General features: G+C 49.0%; 1 protein-coding gene across 3 annotated transcripts in view; it reads left to right on the top strand.

The window, feature by feature from the left end:
• The window catches only part of LOC143785182 (uncharacterized), a 31,208-nt gene extending 21,584 nt beyond the window's left edge, over positions 1–9,624 (top strand). For all 3 annotated transcript variants that reach the window (XM_077273889.1, XM_077273890.1, XM_077273891.1), the window contains exons 4-8: positions 296–475; positions 851–1,033; positions 1,251–1,391; positions 1,757–2,253; positions 8,964–9,624. In XM_077273889.1, the coding sequence (XP_077130004.1) occupies positions 296–475; positions 851–1,033; positions 1,251–1,391; positions 1,757–1,965 (713 nt within the window). In that variant the 3' untranslated portion in view covers positions 1,966–2,253; positions 8,964–9,624. The remainder of the gene's footprint in view (positions 1–295; positions 476–850; positions 1,034–1,250; positions 1,392–1,756; positions 2,254–8,963) is intronic.
• The last annotated feature ends 16,648 nt before the right edge of the window (positions 9,625–26,272 follow it).

Here is a 26,272-nt window from a genome sequence, read left to right as displayed (position 1 = left end):
CATAGTTCCTACGAAGGACGGGAATCGTAAAAACAGACCGATATCTGATATAAATGATAAGAAATTTGCTTCGGCATAGGAGGTCACTCCTCCACCACTAAGCCCTATTTACTTAAACCAAACTGCAAAAGGGAGCAAATTCTTAGGCAAACGTAAAATTTGCTAAAGTTTTACAATTTTTGCCCAATTTATATCTCAAGTCGTCTAGTAGCCGTCCCCAAGCTCATGGCGTCTTCATCATTCTTCCCGCTATGAAATTTGTTTTGCATTTTTTTTTTCTGTTTCATGTATGAAGCTCCTCGGACGAGCGGTGGACAGGTCAGTGCCGAGGAGCCGGAGAAGATTATAAAAGCCGGATATAGACCTAAGCCGACCGTGACCGTACAACCCACGGGGGCCGAGACAGAATGTGAACTGGGGACAAGCCAACAAACTGAAGAAACCAAGCCCAAAAGAGGAAGAAAGCCAAAAAACGGTAAACAGCTGTGGAGCGTTGGGTGGTGTGGAGCAGCATAAGGTGGTATTGGATGGGGTCTATGAGCAAATGTCATATTCATTTATAAGCGTTCCCCAGATGTGACCTCTTCTGCTGGACGATCGCGGCCCCATAACTGTGGATGACAGTGTTATTAGTGGAGTCATGAGCAGGTTACACCTATGTAACATAAATAAGTAATACCATTAAAAAAAGGGAAAAAAATTCCAAACCAAATTCTCCAACGCTTCCATTTTAATCATTCTCTTAAATTTTGTCCAAGTTACATAGTAGTTGCCCCCCCAGTAGATCCCACTCACATTCAGGACGTCTCCATCATTCTTTATGTTACTTGTTTCTGTTTCATGTATGAAGCTCCTCGGACGAGCGGTGGACGGGTCAGTGCCGAGGAGCCGGAGAAGATCACAGGAGCAGGAGATAGTCCTAAGCTGGCAGTGACCGTACAACCTGCGGGGGCCGATAAGGGGTGTGAACCGGGGACAAGCCAACAACCTGGTGAAGAAGTCAAACCAAAAAGAGGAAGGAAACCAAAAACTGGTAAACGGCCGAGTAGCATCGGGTGGTACACAATAATATTTTATTGGATGGGGGGAGTGTTATTGAGTAAAGGTCACATTTTGGAAGTTTGGTTATGTTCTTAGTCCATTAGTGTTCCCCAGATGTGACCTCTTCTGGTGGACGATCATTGCCACATAACGGCAAATGACGATGTTATTCTTGGAGTCCTGAGCAGGTTACACTTATGTCTGTGCAGAGCCAACAACCACGGAGAAGTCACCTGTGAAAGCGCAAACCACCGGTGGAGCTGCGGGAGGCAAACGTGCGAGAGAAGAGCCGAGAGAGGAAGATGAGAAACCAAAAAGAGCAAGAAAGCCTCCAACGAGCAGTCAGAGATGTATGGAGAAGACAGTGTCATGTGTGGGGAAGCAGGAGGGCGGCAGCACAGGAGTAACAAGGGGAGAGGTGGAACCTGTGCAGAAGATTGGGGGCACCAGAGTGTTAGGTGGGAGGCTGTGGAGAAGGATAATGCAGAAGTCTATTGAAGAGTCTCGTAAGGGTGTAAATGAGATTCTGGCAGGACTACGGAATAAAAAGTGGATTTTTTTTTACCAAACCGTATTCTCCAAAGTTTTCCATTTTATTCTTTCACCTAAATTTTGGCCAAGTTACATAATAGTTGCCCCCCAGTAGATCCCACTCACATTCAGGATGTCTCCGTCATTCTTTATGTTCCTCTTTCTTTCTGTTTCATGTATGAAGCTCCTCGGACGAGCGGTGGACGGGTCAGTGCCGAGGAGCCGGAGAAGATCACAGGAGCAGGAGATAGTCCTAAGCCGGCCGTGACCGTACAAACCGCGGGGGCCGATACGGGGTGTGAACCGGGGACAACACAACGACCTGGTGAAGAAATCAAACCTAAAAGAGGAAGGAAACCAAAAACTGGTAAACGGCCCAGTAGTATCGAGTGATACTAAATAATATTCTGTTGGTTTTTGGGTAAAGGTCACATTTTGGAAGTTTGGTTATATTCTTAGTCCATTAGTGTTCCCCAGACCTCTTCTGGTGGACGATCGCGGCCACATAACGGCAGATGACGATGTTATTCATGGAGTCCTGAGCAGGTTACACTTATGTCTGTGCAGAACCAACAACGACAGAAAAGTCACCTGTGAAAGCGCAAACCTCCGGTGGAGCTGTGGGAGGCAAACGTGCGAGAAAGGAGCCGAGAGAGGAAGATGAGAAACCAAAAACAGCAAGTAAGCCTCCAACGAGCAGTAAAGGAACTGTCGGATTTGTGACCAGTCTGCTGAAAAATCACCTATTATTGAAATCAGGCTACAAATCTTTGTTAATATTTTTTTTTTCCTATATCACAAGCATTATTAACCCCTTTCTGACATCTGACGTACTATCCCGTCGAGGTGGGGTGGGCCCGTATGACCACCGACGGGATAGTACGTCATACGCGATCGGCCGCGCTCACGGGGGGAGCGCGGCCGATCGCGGCCGGGTGTCAGCTGCATATCGCAGCTGACATTCGGCACTATGTGCCAGGAGCGGTCACGGACCGCCCCCGGCACATTAACCCCCGGTACACCGCGATCAAACATGATCGCAGTGTACCGGCGGTATAGGGAAGCATCGCGCAGGGAGGGGGCTCCCTGCGGGCTTCCCTGAGACCCCCGCAGCAACGCAATGTGATCGCGTTGCTCCGAGGGTCTCCTACCTCCCTCCTCGCCGCAGGTCAAAGATCCAAGATGGCCGCGGCATCCGGGTCCTGCAGGGAGGGAGGTGGCTTACCGAGTGCCTGCTCAGAGCAGACACCTGGTAAGCCTGCAGCCCTGCACAGCAGATCGTAGATCTGGCAGAGTGCTGTGCACACTGCCAGATCAATGATCTGTGATGTCCCCCCCTGGGACAAAGTAAAAAAGTAAAAAAAAAATGTTTCCACATGTGTAAAAAAATAACTAAAAAATAAATTCCTAAATAAAGAAAAAAATATATATATTATTCCCATAAATACATTTCTTTATCTAAATAAAAAAAATAAAACAATAAAAGTACACATATTTAGTATCGCCGCGTCCGTAACGACCCAACCTATAAAACCTATAAAACTGCCCCACTAGTTAACCCCTTCAGTAAACACCGTAAGAAAAAAAAAAAAAAACGAGGCAAAAAACGCTTTATTACCATACCGCCGAACAAAAAGTGGAATAACACGCGATCAAAAAGACGGATATAAATAACCATGGTACCGCTGAAAACGTCATCTCGTCCCACAAAAAACGAGCCACCATACAGCATCATCAGCAAAAAAATAAAAAAGTTATAGTCCTGAGAATAAAGCGATACCAAAATAATTATTTTTTCTATAAAATAGTTTTTATCGTATAAAAGCGCCAAAACATAAAAAAATGATATAAATGAAGAATCGCTGTAATCGTACTGACCCGAAGAATAAAACTGCTTTATCAATTTTACCAAACGTGGAACGGTATAAACGCCCCCCCCAAATGAAATTCATGAATAGCTGGTTTTTGATCATTCTGCCTCACAAAAATCGGAATAAAAAGCGATCAAAAAATGTCATGTGCCCGAAAATGTTACCAATAAAAACGTCAACTCGTCCCGCAAAAAACAAGATCTCACATGACTCTGTGGACTCAAATATGGAAAAATTATAGCTCTCAAAATGTGGTAACGCAAAAAATATTTTTTGCAATAAAAAGCGTCTTTCAGTGTGTGACGGCTGCCAGTCATAAAAATCCGCTAAATAACCCGCTATAAAAGTAAATCAAACCCCCCTTCATCACCCCCTTAGTTAGGGAAAAATAAAAAAATGTATTTATTTCAATTTTCCCATTAGGGTTAGGGCTAGGGTTAGGGCTAGGGTTATTGCTAGGGTTAGGGTTATTGCTAGGGTTATTGCTAGGGTTATTGCTAGGGTTATTGCTAGGGTTATTGCTAGGGTTAGGGCTAGGGTTAGGGCTAGGGTTAGGGCTAGGGTTATTGCTAGCGTTAGGGCTAGGGTTAGGGCTAGGGTTAGGGTTAGGGCTAGGGTTATTGCTAGGGTTAGGGCTAGGGTTATTGCTAGGGTTAGGGCTAGGGTTAGGGCTACAGTTAGGGTTGGGGCTAAAGTTAGGGTTAGGGTTTGGATTACATTTACGGTTGGGAATAGGGTTGGGATTAGGGTTAGGGGTGTGTCTGGGTTAGAGGTGTGGTTAGGGTTACCGTTGGGATTAGGGTAAGGGGTGTGTTTGGATTAGGGTTTCAGTTAAAATTGGGGGGTTTCCACTGTCCAGGCACATCAGGGGCTCTCCAAACGGGACATGGCATCCAATCTCAATTCCAGACAATTCTGCGTTGAAAAAGTAAAACAGTGCTCCTTCCCTTCCGAGCTCTCCCGTGTGCCCAAACAGGGGTTTACCCCAACATATGGGGTATCGGCGTACTCAAGACAAATTGGACAACATCTTTTGGGGTCCAATTTCTCCTGTTACCCTTGGGAAAATACAAAACTGGGGGCTAAAAAATAAGTTTTGTGGAAAAAAAAAAGATTTTTTATTTTCACGGCTCTGCGTTGTAAACTGTAGTGAAACACTTGGGGGTTCAAAGTTTTCACAACACATCTAGATAAGTTCCTTGGGGGGTCTAGTTTCCAATATGGGGTCACTTGTGGGGGGTTTCTACTGTTTAGGTACATCAGGGGCTCTGCAAATGCAACGTGACGCCTGCAGACCAATCCATCTAAGTCTGCATTCCAAACGGCGCTCCTTCCCTTCCGAGCTCTGCCATGCGCCCAAACAGTGGTTTACCCCCACATATGGGGTATCAGCGTACACAGGACAAATTGGACAACAACTTTTGGGGTCCAATTTATCCTGTTACCCTTGTGAAAATACAAAACTGGGGGCTAAAAAATCATTTTTGTGAAAAAATTTTTTTTTTTTATTTTCACTGCTCTGCGTTATAAACTGTAGTGAAACACTTGGGGGTTCAAAGTTCTCACAACACATCTAGATAAGTTCCTTGGGAGGTCTAGTTTACAATTTGGGGTCACTTGTGTGGGGTTTCTACTGTTTGGGTACATCAGGGGCTCTGCAAATGCAACGTGACGCCTGCAGACCAATCCATTTAAGTCTGCATTCCAAATGGCACTCCTTTCCTTCCGAGCTCTGCCATGCGCCCAAACAGTGGTTCCCCCCCACATATGGGGTATCAGCGTACTCAGGACAAATTGGACAACAACTTTTGGGGTCCAGTTTATTATGTTACCCTTGTAAAAATACAAAGCTGGGGGCTAAAATATCATTTCTGTGAAAAAAAAGAGGAATTTTTATTTTCACGGCTCTGCGTTATAAACTGTAGTGAAACACTTGGGGGTTCAAAGCTCTCAAAACACATCTAGATAAGTTCCTTAGGGGGTCTACTTTCCAAAATGGTGTCACTTGTGGGGGGTTTCAATGTTTAGGCATATCAGGGGCTCTCCAAACGCAACATGGCGTCCCATCTTAATTCCAGTCAATTTTGCATTGAAAAGTAAAATAGCGCTTCTTCCCTTCTGAGCTCTGCTATGCGCCCAAACAGTGGTTCCCCCCCACATATGGGGTATCAGCGTACTCAGGACAAATTGCCCAACAACTTTTGTGGTCTAATTTCTTTTCTTACCCTTGGGAAAATAAATAAATGGGGGCGAAAAGATCATTTTTGTGAAAAAATATGATTTTTTATTTTTACGGCTCTGCATTATAAACTTCTGTAAAGCACTTGTTGGGTCAAAGTGCTCACCACACATCTAGATAAGTTCCTCAGGGGGTCTACTTTCCAAAATGGTGTCACTTGTGGGGGGTTTCAATGTTTAGGCACATCAGGGGCTCTCCAAACGCAACATGGCGTCCCATCTCAATTCCAGTCAATTTTGCATTGAAAAGTCAAATGACGCTCCTTTCCTTCCGAGCTCTGACATGCGCCCAAACAGTGGTTTACCCCCACATATGGGGTATCAGCGTACTCAGGACAAATTGTACAACAACTTTGGGGGTCCATTTTCTCCTGTTACCCTTGGTAAAATAAAACAAATTGGAGCTGAAATAAATTTTGTGTGAAAAAAAGTTAAATGTTCATTTTTATTTAAACATTCCAAAAATTCCTGTGAAACACCTGAAGGGTTAATAAACTTCTTGAAAGTGGTTTTGAGTACCTTGAGGGGTGCAGTTTTTAGAATGGTGTCACACTTGGGTATTTTCTATCATATAGACCCCTCAAAATGACTTCAAATGAGATGTGGTCCCTAAAAAAAAATGGTGTTGTAAAAATGAGAAATTTCTGGTCAACTTTTAACCCTTATAACTCCCTAACAAAAAAAAATTTGGTTCCAAAATGGTGCTGATGTAAAGTAGACATGTGGGAAATGTTATTTATTAAGTATTTTGTGTGACATATGTCTGTGATTTAAGGGCATAAAAATTCAAAGTTGGAAAATTGCGAAATTTTCTAAATTTTCGCCAAATATCCGTTTTTTTCACAAATAAATGCAAGTTATATCGAAGACATTTTACAACTATCATGAAGTACAATATGTCACGAGAAAACAATGTCAGATTCGCCAAGATCCATTTAAGCGTTCCAGAGTTATAACCTCATAAAGGGGCAGTGGTCAGAATTGTAAAAATTGGCCCGGTCATTAACGTGCAAACCACCCTTGGGGGTAAAGGGGTTAAAAAAACGAAATTTAGCAATTTTCTCACTGGCCACTTGGGTTATTTTAGACTCTTACTTCATATTCATTCCAGAAGAGTTTTCAGCAGACTCCTTATCATCAGAGGCAGGTTTCCAATTATTGATTATCTCCATACACTGCTAATAACACAGGATCCATCAATCATAGTAGGCGATGTCACAGCTCCCCTGCTCCTCCTCCCTTCACATTGACCTTTGCACACGCTCATCAGATGCTACAATACAAAAGATAGAATCACAGTCTGTTCATTGCTGCTAATGTGCATGTTATATACTGAAAACCCAGGAGGTTAGAGTCTAAAAACGCCCCATTGGCCGGTGTGAAAATTGCAAGATTTTTATTTTTTTAGATTTAATACAGATTGTGATTTAGAAAATAAAACACTGTAAAAATAATAATAAAAAAAGACAAAAACATTTCATTCAAAAACCTGATTTATACAATAGGTAATTTTCTGATGGCAGCTTCCCCTCAAGGGGTTGTCCAAGAATTATTCTCTTTTCTAAAAAGGCTTGTGTGGGGTAAAAATGACCAACTGAACCTTACTGATTGCTGACAGGCTGCTGCGGTGATGTCACTACTACAGCACATGTGACCGCTGCAGCCTGTCAGCGAACACCGGGGCAGTGGAGGAGAGATGGCACTGAGGCAGTGGAGAAGTGCTAGCAACAAGGGAGATAAAACACTGGGGCCGCGGAGGAAAGCCGGCAGCGGGGAAGAGGCGGCACTAGGGCAGCGGAGGAGAGCCACTTCTGGGGCAGTCAAGGAGCACTGACAACGAGGGACAGCCAACACTGGGGCAGCGGAGGATTGCTAGCAACAGGGGAGAGCAAACACTGGGGCAGCGGAGGAGCGCTAGCAACAGGGGAGAGCAAACACTGGGGCAGCGGGGGAGCGCTAGCAACAGGGGAGAGCAAACACTGGGGCAGCGGGGGAGCGCTAGCAACAAGGGAGAGCAAACACTGGGGCAGCGGAGGAGCGCTAGCAACAGGGGAGAGCAAACACTGGGGCAGCGGAGGAGCGCTAGCAACAGGGGAGAGCAAACACTGGGGCAGCGGGGGAGCGCTAGCAACAGGGGAGAGCAAACACTGGGGCAGCGGAGGAGCGCTAGCAACAGGGGAGAGCAAACACTGGGGCAGCGGAGGAGCGCTAGCAACAGGGGAGAGCAAACACTGGGGCAGCGGGGGAGCGCTAGCAACAGGGGAGAGCAAACACTGGGGCAGCGGAGGAGCGCTAGCAACAGGGGAGAGCAAACACTGGGGCAGCGGAGGAGCGCTAGCAACAGGGGAGAGCAAACACTGGGGCAGCGGAGGAGCGCTAGCAACAAGGGAGAGCAAACACTGGGGCAGCGGGGGAAAGCTGGCAGCAGGGGAGAGCCGGCTCTGGGGCAGTGAAGGAGCGCTAGCAGCGGGAAAGGGTCAGCATTGGGGCAGTGGAGGAGCGCTAGCAACAAGGGAGAGCAAACACTGAGGAAGCGGGGGAGAGTCGGCACTGGGGCAGAGGAGAGTTGGCAGCGGAGGACAGCCGGCTCTGGGGCAGTGAAGGAGCGCTAGCAGTGGGAAAGGGTCAGCACTGGGGCAGTGGAGGAGAGCCGTCAACGGGGCAGCGGTGGGTGAGCCTAGCTCTGTTTGCATTTTGTTCCTAGGCAAATTAACAGGTCATATTCTACCAGTTCTTGAACCATGGTGCCTACAGTCCAAAGGATAAAAGGACAAACTAATAAACGACCTTGACAGACAAGCCGCGGCGACTTGTTCCAGGAATCTACGTGCTTAGTATTCAGTCATTACGGTATATTTTCTAATGGAGCCTCAATATCTGGCAGAGAATAGCGATAAATCCTTTACAAATTAGTGACCAGGACCGCCGAGAATAAGGTAAAGTTGTTGGAAGGTGCAGAACTTGGCAAATCCTCTACTTGATGAGAGATTGCGAACATCCAAGTCTGTATCTTTTCTTGCTCGGAGGGATTTTGTCCCGTCTCAGTTTCTCTCGCCGTGTTTTGGGGGTTTTGCAGGTTTTTTTTAATGATGGGGGCTGCTTCACCATCCGAACTCCTCTCATGACCCGGCCCCGCAGGTCCCAGAGGTGGACATGCCGCGGTGCCTAAACACACGTGGGTCCATAGTTGGGTTTTTATAGATGCAGCTTTAATGAAATACCTAAAAAAAAGTTCTTCATCAGCTCTTTTTTTTGTAATGATATTTTCTTCATTTTCCACAGATAAGAATAATTTTGTGAATGAAAATCGAAACAACCTAATAAAGTTAATCACACAAGTGGATCCGGTTCTGGATGATCTTCTGGAGGAAGGATTCCTGACCCAGGAGCAATACGACAGCATCTGGAAAAAAGGCAGCAGTCAGGAGAGGATGAGACTACTCCTTAACTCTGTGGATCACGAAGATAACGATAAATTCCTGCCCGTTTTGGAGAAGCATTATCCCACCGTCATTAAGACTCTGAAAAAAAAATTCAACTTGGAAAAGTAGTAGTCAGCTAAATAAGAAAGTCTCATCATGTTCTTACCACGGGCTACGGCTTCAGACAACATCTTCATCTTTAAAGGATTTGTCCCACAAAGTCTAGAAGAAAAACTCAAGGTCTTCTAGAAGTCATTGGAAAGTCACCATCGTGACCTCTACAGACTCATCCCAAAAGCAAATCGTTGTAACTCTGAATTCTGACCACATGGATCATCGGTTTGATAAAAGCCCTAACTGGCCGAAATGTTCCCGGTTATGCAACTTGTCCCAATTTATAAGAAACTCCACTTCCACTCAAGAAGAATTTGCCACATTTTATTTTCGTCTTTAATAATTGAAAACTTTTTTTATGTTTTTTTTAAAATTAAAACTGTGCTTGTTCCTTGCTCAAAAAAAAAGAGTATTTGATGTTGAGCGTGGTATTTAACTCAATGATGTCATTAAGGTCACAGTCCGTCAGCGTGAAAGCCGTCAAACTTCATTTCTTTTCGCCAAACATCAGAAAATGAACCATAATTGTGGAGGAAATAGCGAGTTTATTGAAAGTAAACACAGACAAATCTTCGCAGAGTCTGGGATCTAATATCAACTTTGTCTTGAACATTTTACTTAAAGCAGTTGCTCTTTCTAATACGTGTAATATATTTCCACAGGATAAGCCATAAATGATGGGTCCATGGCTGGGATCCACATCTGCCTTCGAGAACATGGCTGACAGTAGAGAAGAAGCTGGGCATGTCGGGATTCCTCCCATATAGCTGAATAGAGAGCCCACTCCTCACTAGCGAGCACGTGACCCGGCCCCGCAGGTCCCAGAGGTCACTTATAACATATCCCTTGGATATGCCGGGTTAGGACCTCTCCAGTGCAGGAGAAGAAGGTTTACGACAATTCCAGGCTTCTCTTTTTTTCCAGTGCTATAAAGAGATGTAGCCGGTTAATATAATGATATAAATGGAGTTACTCTATAATCAGAGTTTAAGGAGATGGAATATACCTGTGAAATTATTCACCCCCTTGGCTATTTAACTATTTTATTACATTTCAACCTGTGTGCAAATATTTTTCTAACATGATTTGTGTGTGATGCATCAGCACGAAATAGTCTAAGTTGGTGAAGTGAGAAAAATATCGGCATAAATTAAATTTTGGGATAAAATAACTAACAATTGGCATGTGCATATGTATTCACCCCTTTTACTATGAAGCCCCTAAAAATTTCAGCTGCTAGCAATTCCCTTCATAAGTCCCATGCTTGGTGACAGGACGTCCCACTGTGTGCAATGTAAGGGTCACATGTCTGTCACTATATACACTTTACCTTTTCTGAAAGGCCACAGGGGTTGCAACTACATTAACAAGAGGCTCCACTAACCAAACACCACCATGAAGACTAAGGAGATCTCCAAACACCACCATGGAGACCAAGGAGATCCCCAAAAGCCACCGTGAAGACCAAGGAGATCTCCAAACAACACCATGAAGACCAAGGAGATCTCCAAACACCACCATGAAGACCAAGGAGATCTCCAAACACCACCATGGAGACCAAGGAGATCCCCAAAAGCCACCGTGAAGACCAAGGAGATCTCCAAACACCACCACGTAGACCAAGGAGATCTCCAAACACCACCATGGAGACCAAGGAGATCCCCAAAAGCCACCGTGAAGACCAAGGAGATCTCCAAACAATACCATGAAGACCAAGGAGATCCCCAAATGCCACCGTGAAGACCAAGGATATCTCCAAACAACACCATGAAGACTAAGGAGATCTCCAAACACCACCATGAAGACCAAGGAGATCTCCAAACAACACCATGAAGACCAAGGAGATCTCCAAACACCACCATGAAGACCAATGTCATGGGGTTATCGCAGCAGTGTGGAGCCAGAAGACCGCAGCATTGGATTGCTCCTACTCCAGCGCGAAGAAGAAGCAGTTCTCCTTCGTTTTAAATGTGTTTATTCCTTCTGGCAGAACAGGGGTTAATCAGACATGTTAGAAATCCCTGTGCTCACAGCTGAGCTCGGTTAGCCACTCCATTCCCCTTTATAATCTGGGCTCTGATACAAATCCTTGTCAGAGCTAGCATTTGCTGCATGGCTAACGGAGGGAGAGGACTTCATATAAGAAGGAGAGTCAGAGGAGCTATCTGTGACTGTTGCTTGGTTTGTATGTGTGGTAATTCCTTATCCTTCTCTGTTTTGGTTTATTCCCCTACCTCCACACCCCAGTGCATTCCTCTGTTATATGTGAGTGAATATTTTGTAATGTTGTATGCATGGAGTTTTCTGTTAACTCTTGTTTGTGTTGCCTTGTTTGTCGGGTTGGTGTACTATGGGTGCACAGTAGCGCCCCCCTGCCCTGGGAGGGGAAAGAGAACAGACTAAGGGCTAACACAGTCGAAAAGGCAAGGGTGGAGGCCCCGGCATCTTCACCTTCAAAAGTATCCTGGGGAGTAGGGCGATCTAGGGCGCCCCCTAGTGTTAGGGACAGGGAAGGAGACCCTGGTCACCCAACAACTGTGTCGGGACAACCAAGGACATATCGAAACAACACCATGAAGACCAAGTAGATCTCTAAACAACACCATGAAGACCAAGGAGATCTCCAAAGAAGTCATGGACAAAGCTGTTGAGAAGTACAAGTCAGGGTTGCCTCAAGGAATGGTAACAAATCCCAGTGGCAAGTTGCTCATAGAGACTTATTGTCACAATTCTGTTGTCTGATAACCCAGTGTCACGCTGTGACAATCTTTGGTAAAAAAAAGGGGACCTCCAACTTGACCCTGGATCCCTTAATATCCCTGTCACGGGGGTACTCTGGAATGTAAAGAGGCCAGAGTCTCCGACCTTACTATGCTCATGTTAAACCCTGGTCTGTCCCCTCTCCCAGCCCCTGAGACATGGGACAGAAATGTAAGGTAAACAAGACACAAAGACAAAGCAGAGATTACAGAAAACCTCTATCATACAAAAGCACCAACCTACTGACAGGGAAGAGGATAGGGACAGAGAGGAATAAACTAAACAGGAACAGGGACCAGGAGATAAACACACACGTACTACAGCAAATCACAGATAACTATTGCAACAACTCTACTCCAACCACTTAGCTTTAGCACAATGCACAGGAAGACAAATCTTTCACCAGCGGGGGCAGAAAGGTCTGACTAGATGTAATGACCAGATCAGAAGCAGCTGAAATGGAGCTGCATGTTTCTGACCAGCATAAAAAGGGTGGTTAACCTCTTTAGCACTAGAGGAAACTAAATCCAATTAATATGGGACACAAGTCCCACCATCTCTAAAGAAGACCTGTGATTCATTACCCAATGTGACCGTCTAACTCCAGGTCTTCCAGGGGGACGTGACACCTGGAGCCAGGGGCTCCTACCCTGTCCTTGATGCAAGGGGCGCCCTAGCTATTCCTGCTTCCCGGATTACTTCTGATGGTGAAGATCCTGGGGCCATGTACCTTGCTGTAATCCTTAATCAGCCCTTATCTGTCCCCTCCCTCTCTCAGGGATGTGGGGAGTAATAGTGTATGTATATACACAAACCAGACAAACAAGGGAGGACGTACAAGGATAAATGAATATAGCAATCATACAAATAAACACTCACAGACAACAGAGAGAAAAGGTAGGGTAACATAAAAGGAGAAGATGGGGATAGCACACAGGCAAAACATCTGGCAACAGTCACAGAACAACTCTCCAAAACCGCCTCTACCGAACACCGAATCCTCCACTCCTTGCCAGGCTGTACAAGATTTACCAATGGCTATCCAGACTGCCAGAATATGTAGGAGAGGGGAGAGACTGATGGTCTTCTGGCTCCTCTCTGTGGTGTCAAACCCGTGACACTTATCCAAAATAACTGTAATTGCCGCAAAAGGAAGCTGTACAAAATACTAACTTTAGGGGGGGGTGTATAGTTATGCACACTGGAGTTTTCGGTTATTTTGTCCTATTTGTTGTTTGCTTCACATAAAAAAGAGAAGCAGATGTTCACAGTTGTCGGCACGTTCTTTCCCCAGTGAAACATGAGGTTGTGAATACTTTAACCGCTGTATTTCTCTAGGTCGTGTTAGCACGTCATAGATCCTGACCCAATATCCTGAAACATGATGGACTTACACTATGTTCTTAGAGGATTCCTGTGATTTCTGCCATTTGTATTTGATGCTTTTGGGATCTGGCGGTTAACCCAACGTTTACTGTAGGCATCACCAATTGTTATTAGGGTATGTCCCCACGATCAGGAATAGCTCATTTTCGCTGCGTTCTAATTGCCGCACTTGTCAGCACATAAGGAAACACAGCATGTTATAACATTCAATTGGTCAAAATCCGCCGTGGAGACCAGCGCCTCTGCTACAGAAATTGACATGCTGTGACTCGTAAATACGCACCGCGGGTGAATTTATGCATCAGTAAATAGAAGCACAGGGGGCATGAGATTTCTACAAATGCCATCTACTGAGCATCTAGTGTAGGCACATTGCCCTAGTGTCTCTTTACATTATGCTGCAATCTACTGTGGATTCTATAACCTGCATCAGCTGCTTCTGTGACCTGCTGGTTAACCCATTGTTTGCTGTAAGCATCACTGTTATTCAGGACTGTTCACATTATGCATCAATCTGCTGAGGATTCTGCTATATCTGTCAGCTGCTACAAACCTACTGTGGATGTAGCGGAACGGACTACAGCAGACACAGAGCCGTACACCGTCCTGCTGAAAATCAGCGAGAATCCGAGGGCACAAAACCTCAGGTGAGCTCATGGAGACCCTGCGGTGGATCCTATAGGGTATGTGAAGGGGGTACGATCAGGAGACACAGGCAGGAGCTGAAATGCAACAATTCTATGTCCCCATTGGAAGAACAGAATATTGGACATGTTGAAATCCAATCTGCCTGATCCTTTACCCCGACCTATAAGGAAAGTCAGATGACCCCTTCATAATAGATCCCTATCTGTGACCCGAGTAATAACAGGCATGGATCCCCAATGCCATGACAGCCCCATGACTGATCGCTGTCTAAGACGAAGAGTCATAGAAAGCCGATAATCTCTCCCTGACAGAGGAGACACACCGGCTGGATCAGAACATTATAAAGGGGACATCTTTAAAAAAATCCGCCTTATTAAGGAAAACTATAATAATAGTAGGGGGTCCTCCAGTCAGGAGCCTCATGTATGGATAAAGAGTCCCAACTCGATGAAACACTCTAGGATGTCAGTGAGACCTGTGTAATACTTCTTTTCTCCTGTGGGGGCACTGCAGGGAAATACAACACTTTCTTCTGGCTCCCCCACTGATTCCAGCTTATCGCTGAGGGTCCCCAGGTCATCCTGTGATCAGATTATTGTCCAGAAACCCCTCTAACAAGAGCAGAGGTCGCCTTCATGACCTCTAAGTGTCTGATCTGTTCGCAGGTGATTGATCTCCTTGATGACGTCGTGTAATATCAGATTTGTCCACTAGATGGCGGTACAGGGTCATCATGTCACATCAGATGCTGGATCTGTAGGGGGCGCTCTCCCAGGTCACTATGGTCTCTATAAGTGTGCAGTAGCTCTATATAACCTTCGCTTTGAGGACCGCCCCTTTAAATGTGTCCGATCCTACAAATCCCAGATGCAGGAGAAGACCCTCGAGATGTCATTGGCTGCAGAGTGCGCCCCCATATACCGGCCCAGATCTCCGGTCACTTCTGAGAACATTTATGAATTAAAAGTAATGGTTTTCCTGAATGTTATTTCTTGCTGTTTGCTGCCATCTTGTGGCCAGGATGACTCATTACATGCACAGACACCTCCATATAAGATCATGTCACCCGCACCGGGCGGCGGGCCAGGCCTGACGTCTGCACCTACTCTCAGCACATGGGGGGCTCGCGGGTCCGGTGTGGGGTCTCCACTTGGTTGTAACGTCATATCCGCCTTCATTCTTTGCATCCAGGGTAGTCAGTCCTGGTCACATGATGGACGCACAGGTGCGCGGCTCGTTACAGTGACCGCCGACCCCGCGCCATAGTCCTGAGAGTAAGATCGGGGCGACGTTCCCTCGTGAAGGCCTCCTCATCAGACACCTGCTAATTACCTCACTCGTCTCCCTCCTTCGTGTCCATTTCTTAGACCGTAGAATACGGCGAGTGCAGTGCGAGAAAACATCGCAGCGCTCGGCCCAGTGTTCATCTATGGGGCAGATCACATCACCGGTTATTTTCTCCGGCGTGCGTGTAAAATCGTAGCATGCTGCAATTGTCACAGAGACTCGGCCGAGACTCGCCACTCCAAGCCTATGGGTGCGAGAAAAAAATACAGCCCTCGGGCCATGCGACTGCTGTCCAATATTTACGCATCGGAGTCCTTTGAAAAGCCGGCAAATAATGTGCCGCATACAGTAAAATCACACCGACATGTTAGAATAGCATGTGAGCTGATATTAATAGCCAGGGAAGCTCCATGGGTATCACCCCTTCCCAGGCTATAAACATCGGCTTTCCCTCTGCTGGTTACGAAAAATAAGCGGGAGCCCACACCATTTTGTTCCGTAAAATAATCTTTTATTAATTAAATACATGTCCCATAATTTCACACACAGTGTACTAATTGTATTTGTCACTGACATCTATATATCTACCTATTCTATGTGTATGTACTGTATGTCATCCATCTCTTCTGTCCTGACGGCTCCTGCACACCGCACATGAATTGACGGCTTTTCTTCTATTATCTAATTATATACAGTACATATATATGTGTGTGTGTTTTGATGAATATTTCCATTAAAAACGATGTGTAAATGACAGAGAATCGCTCTATGTAAAAGCTCATGTTAAAACCACACTGCATTCGGCTATAAATGGGACGTTAGGTGTGAATAATCAGATTGTACTCGCATTACCCCCGTGCGACTCTCGGCAGGGAGACTCGGAGACTCGTGTGTTGTGTGACGCCGGTGTTACCCAAATCCTCCATCTCTCGTCATTTCCAGCCGAGTCCAAAGTTTCTGGATAATCCGAATTCTCGGCTGATAAAGCAATGATTGTACTGAGATGAATGTACGATCCCTGCCAGGAACATGAGCGATGGAGGGGAGCCATCACTGCCCCCACACCGGCCGACATCCCACAATCCTCTGGGTGTAATTAAAGGAGAACTCCACTATGTGAGGTGACATTACATGTCATCATTGTGGACGCTCAGTCCCGGGCGCTGATCTCCAGGCTGTGGATGTGTCCAGGGAAATGCCAGTAATGTGGCTTCTGAAATTCCCAAATATTAGATATATATGATCGGAAGTTCAGACACATGAAGATATATAGGCTGCTCCACCATATGGGTCTCCATGCTGCAACGCTGTATGTGCCTCCCTGGCATGGGAGCATTGTAGCATCACCCAGCACCACCACCCGGCATAACAGACATGCAGCCGCGGGGACTCAAACATATTTTTCGAGCACATTGAACACTCTGTTACCACACGAGCATGTTCACTCATCACTACTAGAGACCCATCACCCCTACCACGAGAGATCTAGAGATACATCACCACTGGCACCAGAGACCTAGAGACCCATTACCTCTGCCACCAGAGATCTAGAGACCCATCACTCTTGTCACCAGAGACCCATCCATCATTCCTGCCACCAGAGACCTAGAGACCCATCACCGCAGCCACGAGAGACCCATCACCACTGGCACCAGAGACTTAGAGACCCATCACCCCTGCCACGAGAGACCTAGAGACCCATCACTCATTACCAAAGACCCATCCATCATTCCTGTCACCAGAGACGAATCACCACTGCTACCAGAGACCTAGAGACCCATCACTCTTGTCACCAGAGAGACACCCATCACCCCTGCCACCAGAGACCTAGAGACCCATCACTCTTGTCACCAGAGACCCATCCATCATTGCTGCACCAGAGACCCATCACGCCTGCCACCAGAGACCTAGAGACCCATCACCCCTGCCACGAGAGACCTAGAGACCCATCACCCTGCCACCAGAGAGCTATCACTCTTGTTACCAGAGATCCATCCATCTTTCCTGTCACCAGAGACCCATCACCTCTGCAACCAGAGACCTAGAGACTTATCACTCTTGTCACCAGAGACCCACCCATCATTGCTGCACCAGAGACTCATCAGCCCTGCCACCAGAGACCTAGAGACCCATCACCCCTGCCACGAGAGACCTAGAGACCCATCACTCTTGTCACCAGAGACCCATCCATCATTCCTGCCACCAGAGACCCATCATACCTACAAGAGACCTAGAGACTCATCACTCTTGTCACCAGAGATCCATCCATCATTCCTGTCACCAGAGACCCACCACCCCTGCCACCAGAGACCTAGAGACCCATCACCCCGGCCACGAGAGACCAAGAGACCCATCACCACTGGCACCAGAGACCTAGAGACCCATCACTCTTGTCACCAGAGACCCATCCATCATTCCTGCACCAGAGACCCATCACCCCTGCCACGAGAGAACTAGAGAATCATCGCTCGTTACCAGAGACCCATCCATCATTCCTGTCACCAGAGACCCACCACCCCTGCCACCAGAGACCTAGAGACCCATCACCCCGGCCACGAGAGACCAAGAGACCCATCACCACTGGCACCAGAGACCTAGAGACCCATCACTCTTGTCACCAGAGACCCATCCATCATTCCTGCACCAGAGACCCATCACCCCTGCCACGAGAGAACTAGAGAATCATCGCTCGTTACCAGAGACCCATCCATCATTCCTGTCACCAGAGACCCATCACCCCTGCCACCAGAGACCTAGAGACCCATCACTCTTGTCACCAGAGACCCATCCATCATTCCTGCCACTAGAGACCCATCACCCCTGCCACAAGAGACCTAGAGACTCATCACTCTTGTCACCAGAGATCCATCCATCATTCCTGTCACCAGAGATCCATCACCCCTGCCACCAGAGACCTAGAGACCCATCACCCCGGCCACGAGAGACCTAGAGACCCATCACCACTGGCACCAGAGACCTAGAGACCCATCCCTCCTGTCACCAGAGGCCCATCCATTATTCCTGCACCGGAGACCCATCACCCCTGCCACCAGAGACCTAGAGACCCATCACCCGGTCCATGAAAGACCTAGAGACCCATCACTCTTGTTACCAGAGACCCATCCATCACTCCTGCCACCAGAGACCTAGAGACCCATCACCCCGGCCACCAGAGACCTATCACTACTGGCACCAGAGACCTAGAGACACATCACCCCTGCCACGAGAGACCTAGAGACCCATCACTCTTGTCACCAGAGACCCATCACCCCTGCCACCAGAGACCTAGAGACCCATCACCCCTGCCACGAGAGACCTAGAGACCCATCAATCTTGTCACCAGAGTCCCATCCATCATTCCTGTCACCAGAACCCCATCACCCCTGCACAAGAGACATAGAGACCCATCACTCTTGTCACGAGAGATCCATCCATCATTTGTGCCCCAAGAGACCCCTCACCCCTGCCACCAGAGACCTATCACCCTTGTCACGAGAGATCTAGAGACCCATCACTACTGGCACCAGAAACCTAGAGACCCATCACTCTTGTCACCAGAGATCCATCCATCATTCCTGTCACCAGAGACCCATCATCCCTGCCACCAGAGACCTAGAGACCCACCATCCCTGCCAATAGAGACCCATCACCCCTGACACCAGAGACCCAGCACCACTGCCACCAGAGGCCCCTTATGACTGACACCAGAGATCCATCGCCGCTGCTGCCATGTTTCTCTAATGCTGGACAATCCCGTTAAGAAAAAGACCCTACTAGCTGTGATTATCTCCCCAAACTATAACTCCTCATCCGACTCCACATATGTCGATGGTTTCCTAGAACCTGGGTCCACACGTCAGCCGTCACCTCCATCTGGAGTTCTTCCCAGTTCCGGGAATTACTGTTTTCCCTCAATCCTCCGTATTTCTCAGTATTACAGACGAGCGGCTTCAGCTTTAAAGGGATTCACTGGAAACCGGGCCTAAGTGAGACGTTTTCTGTCTGACCACAAGCAGACGCCACCGGCCGATAAGGGGCGCTGACTTCCTGCCGCGTCGTGGTCCAGGAAACATGGCGGCTCCACCAGGACTGAGCAATGGGGTTATCTGAGGAATTCATCACTTTCCGTAAGGAGTGGCGCAATATTCCAGCTCCGATCGTGACCGCGGACGTCTTACTGATGGGGCAAAATTCCTAGAAAGCCACAAGAACTGGCGCAAAATCTCGCTTCCCCCCTGATTCTTTCATTATCGTCCCTATGACCGCGGAAAAAAAAGCACCGAAACTACAGAAAAATTCTTGCGGTTTCGTAATGCGGTTTTTGACCGCGCAGGAAAAACATGTAAAATAAATGCGTTCACCTGTCAAAACTGCATAAAAAATGTCCGCCCAGGAGCATGTTCACAAGACGCCATCACGCCGCTTTTTCACAGTTTTCCTGACTTCACTCTAAAATTCTGCGCGGTTTTTACCACAATTTTTGAAGAGTGCGATAAAACATGGCACAAATTTGACAAATTGTCCAAAAACATGAAACTGACGAAAGTGTCTCCTAATGCGATTTCTGCAAACTCTTTTTAAAAATTGCAGCAAAGTCCTCCTGTGAGGCAGCGACTAAGAATTTAGCATCACTTTTCGGTTACGTTCACACGTTGCGGCTGCAGCGCAGATTGATTTTCAGCAATTTTCGATTATCTGGTGTAAATTATTGGGTCACCAGCGCTGCGCACGTGCCGATAAAAAAAAGTGATCGGAGCAGAAGAATAGCTTAGATTTTAAGACTGAAAATCGTGCAAAAAACTAAAAAACTGCAAACGCCTCTTACATTTGCCTCAATGAAATCCTGTAAGAAGAAGCTGAGTGAAAACTCCTACGTTTTTCTGGAGGAATTTGGAAAATTTCTGACCTAAAAATGATCATTTCTCGCCCCCATGATCAGCTCTCGCCCCCCACGATCAGTTCTCAGCCCCCCATGATCAGCTCTCGCCCCATGATCAGCTCTCGCCCTCATGATCAGCTCTCGCCCCCCATGATCAGCTCTCGCCCCCCATGATCAGCTCTCTCCCCCCACGATCAGCTCTCTCCCCCCATGATCAGCTGTCGCCCCCCACGATCAGTTCTCGGCCCCCCATGATCAGCTCTCGCCCCCATGATCAGCTCTCCCCCCATGATCAGCTCTCGCCCCATGATCAACTCTCGCCCCCCATGATCAGTTCTTGCCCCCCATGGTCAGCTCTCGCCTCCCATGATCAGCTCTCGCCCCACATGATCAGCTCTCCCCCATGATCAGTTCTCGCCCCCCATAATTAGCTCTCGCCCCCCATGATCAGATCTCACCCCCCATGTTCAGCTCTCGCCCCCCATGATCAGTTCTCGCCCCCCATGATCAGCTCTCGCCCCCATGATCAGCTCTCGCCCCCCATGATCAGTTCTCGCCCCCCATGATCAGCTCTCGCCCCCATGATCAGCTCTCGCCCCCCCATGATCAGCTCTCGCCCCCCATGTTCAGCTCTCGCCCCCCATGATCAGTTCTCTCCCCCATGATCAGCTCTCGCCCCCCATGATCAGTTCTCGCCCCCCATGATCAGTTCTCGCCCCCATGATCAGCTCTCGCCCCCATGATCAGCTCTCGCCCCCATGATCAGTTCTCCCCCCATGATCAGCTCTCATCCCCATGATCAGCTCTCGCCCCCCATGATCAGCTCTCGCCCCCCATGATCAGTTCTCGCCCTCCCATGATCAGCTCTCCCCCCATGATCAGCTCTCGCCCCCATGATCAGCTCTCGCCCCTTATGATCAGCTCTCCCCCCCATGATCAGTTCTCCCCCCATAATCAGCTCTCGCCCCTTATGATCAGCTTTCTCCCCATGATCAGTTCTCGCCCCCATGATCAGCTCTCGTCCCATGATCAGCTTTCGCCCCCATGATCAGTTCTCCCCCCCATAATCAGCTCTCCCCCCATGATCAGTTCTCGCCCCCATGATCAGCTCTCGTCCCCCCATGATCAGCTCTCGCCCCCCATGATCAGTTCTCCCCCATGATCAGTTCTCACCCCCCATGATCAGCTCTCGCCTCCCATGATCAGCTCTCGCACCCCCATTGTTCAGCTCTCGCCCCCCATGATCAGCTCTCACCCCCATGATCAGCTCTTCCCCCCATGATAAGCTCTCGCCCCATGATCAGTTCTCCCCCATGATAAGCTCTCGCCCCCCATGATCAGCTCTCGCCCCCATGAGTTCTCCCCCCCATAATCAGCTCTCGCCCCCCCATGATCAGCTCTCGCCCCCATGATCAGCTCTCGCCCCCATGATCAGTTCTCACCCCCATGATCAGCTCTCGCCCCCCCATGATCAGCTCTTGTCCCCATGATCAGTTCTCCCCCCCATAATCAGCTCTCGCCCCCCCATGATCAGCTCTCGCCCCCGTGATCAGTTCTCCCATGATCAGTTCTCGCCCCCCCATGATCAGCTCTCGCCCCCCATGATCAGCTCTTGCCCCCATGATCAGCTCTCGCCTCCCATGATCAGCTCTCACCCCCCATGATCAGTTCTCCCATGATCAGTTCTCGCCCCCCCATGATCAGCTCTCGCCCCCCATGATCAGCTCTCGCCCCCCATGATCAGCTCTCGCCCCATGATCAGTTCTCCTCCCTATGATAAGCTCTCGCCCCCATGATCAGCTTTCCCCCCCATGATCAGCTCTCCCCTCCCATGATCAGCTCTCGCCCCCCCATGATCAGTTCTCGCCCCCATGATCAGTTCTCGCCCCCCATGATCAGCTCTCACCCCCCATGATCAGCTCTCACCACCCTTGATCAGTTCTCCCCCCCATGATCAGCTCTCGCCCCCATGATCAGTTCTCCCCCCATGATCAGCTCTCGCCCACATGATCAGTTCTCCCCCCCATGATCAGCTCTCGCCCCCATGATCAGTTCTCCCCCCATGATCAGTTCTCCCCCCCATGATCAGTTCTCCCCTGTTATGGTTTCCAATGGCAAGGAAACATCAGAAGCATAGAATAAACGGACAAGCTCTCGGGTGATGGAAACTAGAGCTGACCGCGATGCTAAACCTACACACCACACTAGACGTAGCCAGGGGGCATTCCTGCGTTGTCTCTAGATGCCGCGCGCCAGCCGGAGAACTAACTACCCCTGGTAGAAGAAACACAGTCCTGGCTTGCCTCCAGAGAATGTCCCCACAGGAGATAGCAGCCCCCCACATATAATAACGGTGAGAGCAGATGAAAAGACACACGTAGTATGAAAGCAGATTTAGCACAGAGAGGCCCGCTAACTAAATAGCAGAAAGATACAACAGAGGACTTCGCGGTCAGCTGCAAAACCCTTCAAAACACCATCCTGAAATTACCTTAACTCATGTGACAACTCATGACACCGGAGTGGTAATTTCAGCCCAACAAGAGCTTCCAGCTGCAGATACACATAAGTGCAAACTGGACAAAACATACAAAAATAGACTTAAGGACTAAAGTGTCCAACTTAGCTGAGCAGAAAACTGGGAGCAGGAACATGCAACAGAATCACTCTGGATATATTGATGGCCAGCATTAGAATGACTGAGGAGCAAGGTTAAATAGGATACTCCCACATCCTGATAGGAACAGGTGAACTGAGAAGGCAAAGCTTGCAGGACACCAGTACCACAAGAGACCACCGGGGGAGCCCACGAACCGAATCACAACACTCCCCCCATGATCAGCTCTCGCCCCCATGATCAGTTCTCCCCCCCATGATCAGCTCTCGCCCCCATGATCAGTTCTCCCCCCATGATCAGTTCTCGCCCCCCATGATCAGCTCTCGCCCCCCATGATCAGTTCCCCCCCCATGATCAGTTCTCGGCCCCCCATGATCAGCTCTCGACTCCCATGATCAGCTCTCGCCCCCATGATCAGCTCTCGCCCCATGATCAGCTCTCGCCCCCATGATCAGTTCTCCCTCCCATGATAAGCTCTCGCCCCCATGATCAGCTCTCGCCCCCCATGATCAGTTCTCCCCCCATGATCAGCTCTCGCCCCCATGATCAGCTCTCGCCCCCCATGATCAGTTCTCGCCCCCATGATCAGCTCTCGCCCCCCCATGATCAGCTCTTGTCCCCATGATCAGTTCTCCCCCCCCCATAACCAGCTCTTGCCCCCCCATGATCAGCTCTCGCCCTCCATGATCAGTTCTCCCATGATCAGTTCTCGCCCCCCATGATCAGTTCTCTGTTATGATGACCTGGTGGTTAGGAGCACTAGGAATGACCTGATGAGCAAACTAGTAATATAGGACAAGCTCTGGGAAGTGGGAGCTCTGCTGACTGCAACCCCTAATCCTATCACAACAACTAGAAATAGCCGTGGAGCGTACCTAACTCTGCCTAGACGCCTCTTCACAGCCTAAGAGCTAACTACCCCTAAAGATAGAAAATTAAGCCTACCTTGCCTCAGAGAAATTCCCCAAAGAAAAAGGCAGCCCCCCACACATATTGACTGTGAGTTAAGATGGAAGTCACAAACACAGGAATGAAATAGGTTTCAGCAAAGGAGGCCAGACTTAACTAAACAGACTGAGGATAGAAAAGGTATCTTTGCGGTCAGCATAAAAAACTACCAAAAAACCACGCAGAGTGTGCAAAACAGACCCCCGCACCGACTCACGGCGCGGAGGTGCCACTCTGCATCCCAGAGCTTCCAGCTAGCAAGGCAAAATCATGATAGCAAGCTGGACAAGAAAACAGTGGTAAACAAATAAGCTAGCAGGGACTTAGCTTTTGCTGGAGTAGACAGGTCATCTGAAAGATCCAAGAGAGAACTGAATCAGTACTAGGACATTGACAGCTGGCATCAAGTAACGATCTGAGTGGAGTTAAATAGAGCAGCCAGCCTAGAACTAAACGAGGTCAGCTGAGGAAAGAACCTCAGAACCAGCAGCTCCACTCACAGCCACCAGAGGGAGTCCATGGACAGAACTCGCCGAAGTATCATTCATAACCAAAGGAGGGAGTTCGAGAACAGAATTCACATCAGTTCTCCCATGATCAGTTCTCGCCTCCCATGATCAGCTCTCACCCCCCCCATGATCAGCTCTCGCCCCATGATCAGTTCTTCTCCATGATAAGCTCTCGCCCCCATGATCAGCTCTCGCCCCCATGATCAGCTCTCGCCCCCCATGATCAGCTCTCGCCCCCATGATGAGTTCTCCCCCCCATAATCAGCTCTCGCCCCCCCATGATCAGCTCTCGCCTCCCATGATCAGCTCTCGTCCCCCCATGATCAGCTCTCGCCCCCATGATCAGTTCTCGCCCCCATGATCAGCTCTCGCCCCCCCATGATCAGCTCTTGTCCCCATGATCAGTTCTCTTCCCCATAATCAGCTCTCGCCCCCCCATGATAAGCTCTCGCCCCCCATGATCAGTTCTCCCATGATCATTTCTCGCCCACCATGATCAGCTCTCGCCCCCCATGATCAGCTCTCGCCCCCCATGATCAGCTCTCGCCTCCCATGATTAGATCTCACCCCCCATGATCAGCTCTCCCCCCATGATCAGCTCTCACCCCCATGATCAGCTCTCCCCCCCATGATCAGCTCTCCCCTCCCATGATCAGCTCTCGCCCCCCCATGATCAGCTCTCACCCCCCATGATCAGTTCTCGACCCCATGATCAGTTCTCGCCCCCCATGATCAGCTCTCGCCCCCATGATCAGCTCTCACCCCCCATGATCAGCTCTCACCACCCTTGATCAGTTCTCCCCCTTATGATCAGCTCTCGCCCCCATGATCAGCTCTCGCCCCCATGATCAGTTCTCGCCCCCATGATCAGCTCTCGCCCTCCCAAGATCAGCTCTCGCCTCCATGATCAGCTCTCGCCCCCATGATCAGTTCTCGCCCCCATGATCAGCTCTCGCCCTCCCAAGATCAGCTCTCGCCTCCATGATCAGCTCTCGCCCCCCATGATCAGTTCCCCCCCCCATGATCAGTTCTCGGCCCCCCATGATCAGCTCTCGACTCCCATGATCAGCTCTCGCCCCCATGATCAGCTCTCGCCCCATGATCAGCTCTCGCCCCCATGATCAGTTCTCCCCCCCATGATAAGCTCTCGCCCCATGATCAGTTCTCCCCCCCATGATAAGCTCTCGCCCCCATGATCAGCTCTCGCCCCCCATGATCAGCTCTCGCCCCCCATGATCAGTTCTCGCCCCCATGATCAGCTCTCGCCCCCCCATGATCAGCTCTTGTCCCCATGATCAGTTCTCCCCCCCCATAATCAGCTCTCGCCCCCCATGATCAGCTCTCGCCCCCCATGATCAGTTCTCCCATGATCAGTTCTCACCCCCCATGATCAGCTCTCGCCCCCCATGATCAGTTCTCCCATGATCAGTTCTCGCCTCCCATGATCCTCTCACCCCCCCCATGATCAGCTCTCGCCCACATGATCAGTTCTCCCCCCCATGATAAGCTCTTGCTCCATGATCAGTTCTCCTCCCCATGATAAGCTCTCGCCCCATGATCACCTCTCCCCCCCATGATCAGCTCTCCCCTCCCATGATCAGCTCTCGCCCCCCCATGATCAGCTTTCGCCCCCCATGATCAGTTCTCGCCCCCATGATCAGTTCTCGCCCCCCATGATCAGCTCTCGCCCCCATGATCAGCTCTTGCCTCCATGATCAGTTCTCCCCCCCCATGATCAGCTCTCGCCCCCATGATCAGTTCTCCCCCCATGATCAGTTCTCGCCCCCATGATCAGCTCTCGCCCCCATGATCAGTTCTCGCCCCCATGATCAGCTCTCGCCCCCATGATCAGTTCTCCCCCCCATAATCAGCTCTTGCCCCCCCATGATCAGCTCTCGCCTCCCATGATCAGCTCTCGCCCCCCATGATCAGTTCTCCCCCCATGATCAGTTCTCGGCCCCCCATGATCAGCTCTCGCCTCCCATGATCAGCTCTCGCCCCCATGATCAGCTCTTGCCCCC

Source organism: Ranitomeya variabilis, chromosome 7, assembly GCF_051348905.1.
Source record: "Ranitomeya variabilis isolate aRanVar5 chromosome 7, aRanVar5.hap1, whole genome shotgun sequence".
Lineage (NCBI taxonomy): Eukaryota > Metazoa > Chordata > Amphibia > Anura > Dendrobatidae > Ranitomeya > Ranitomeya variabilis.
Note: the sequence above shows the minus strand (reverse complement) of the source record. Positions and strands in the feature narration are given on the sequence as shown.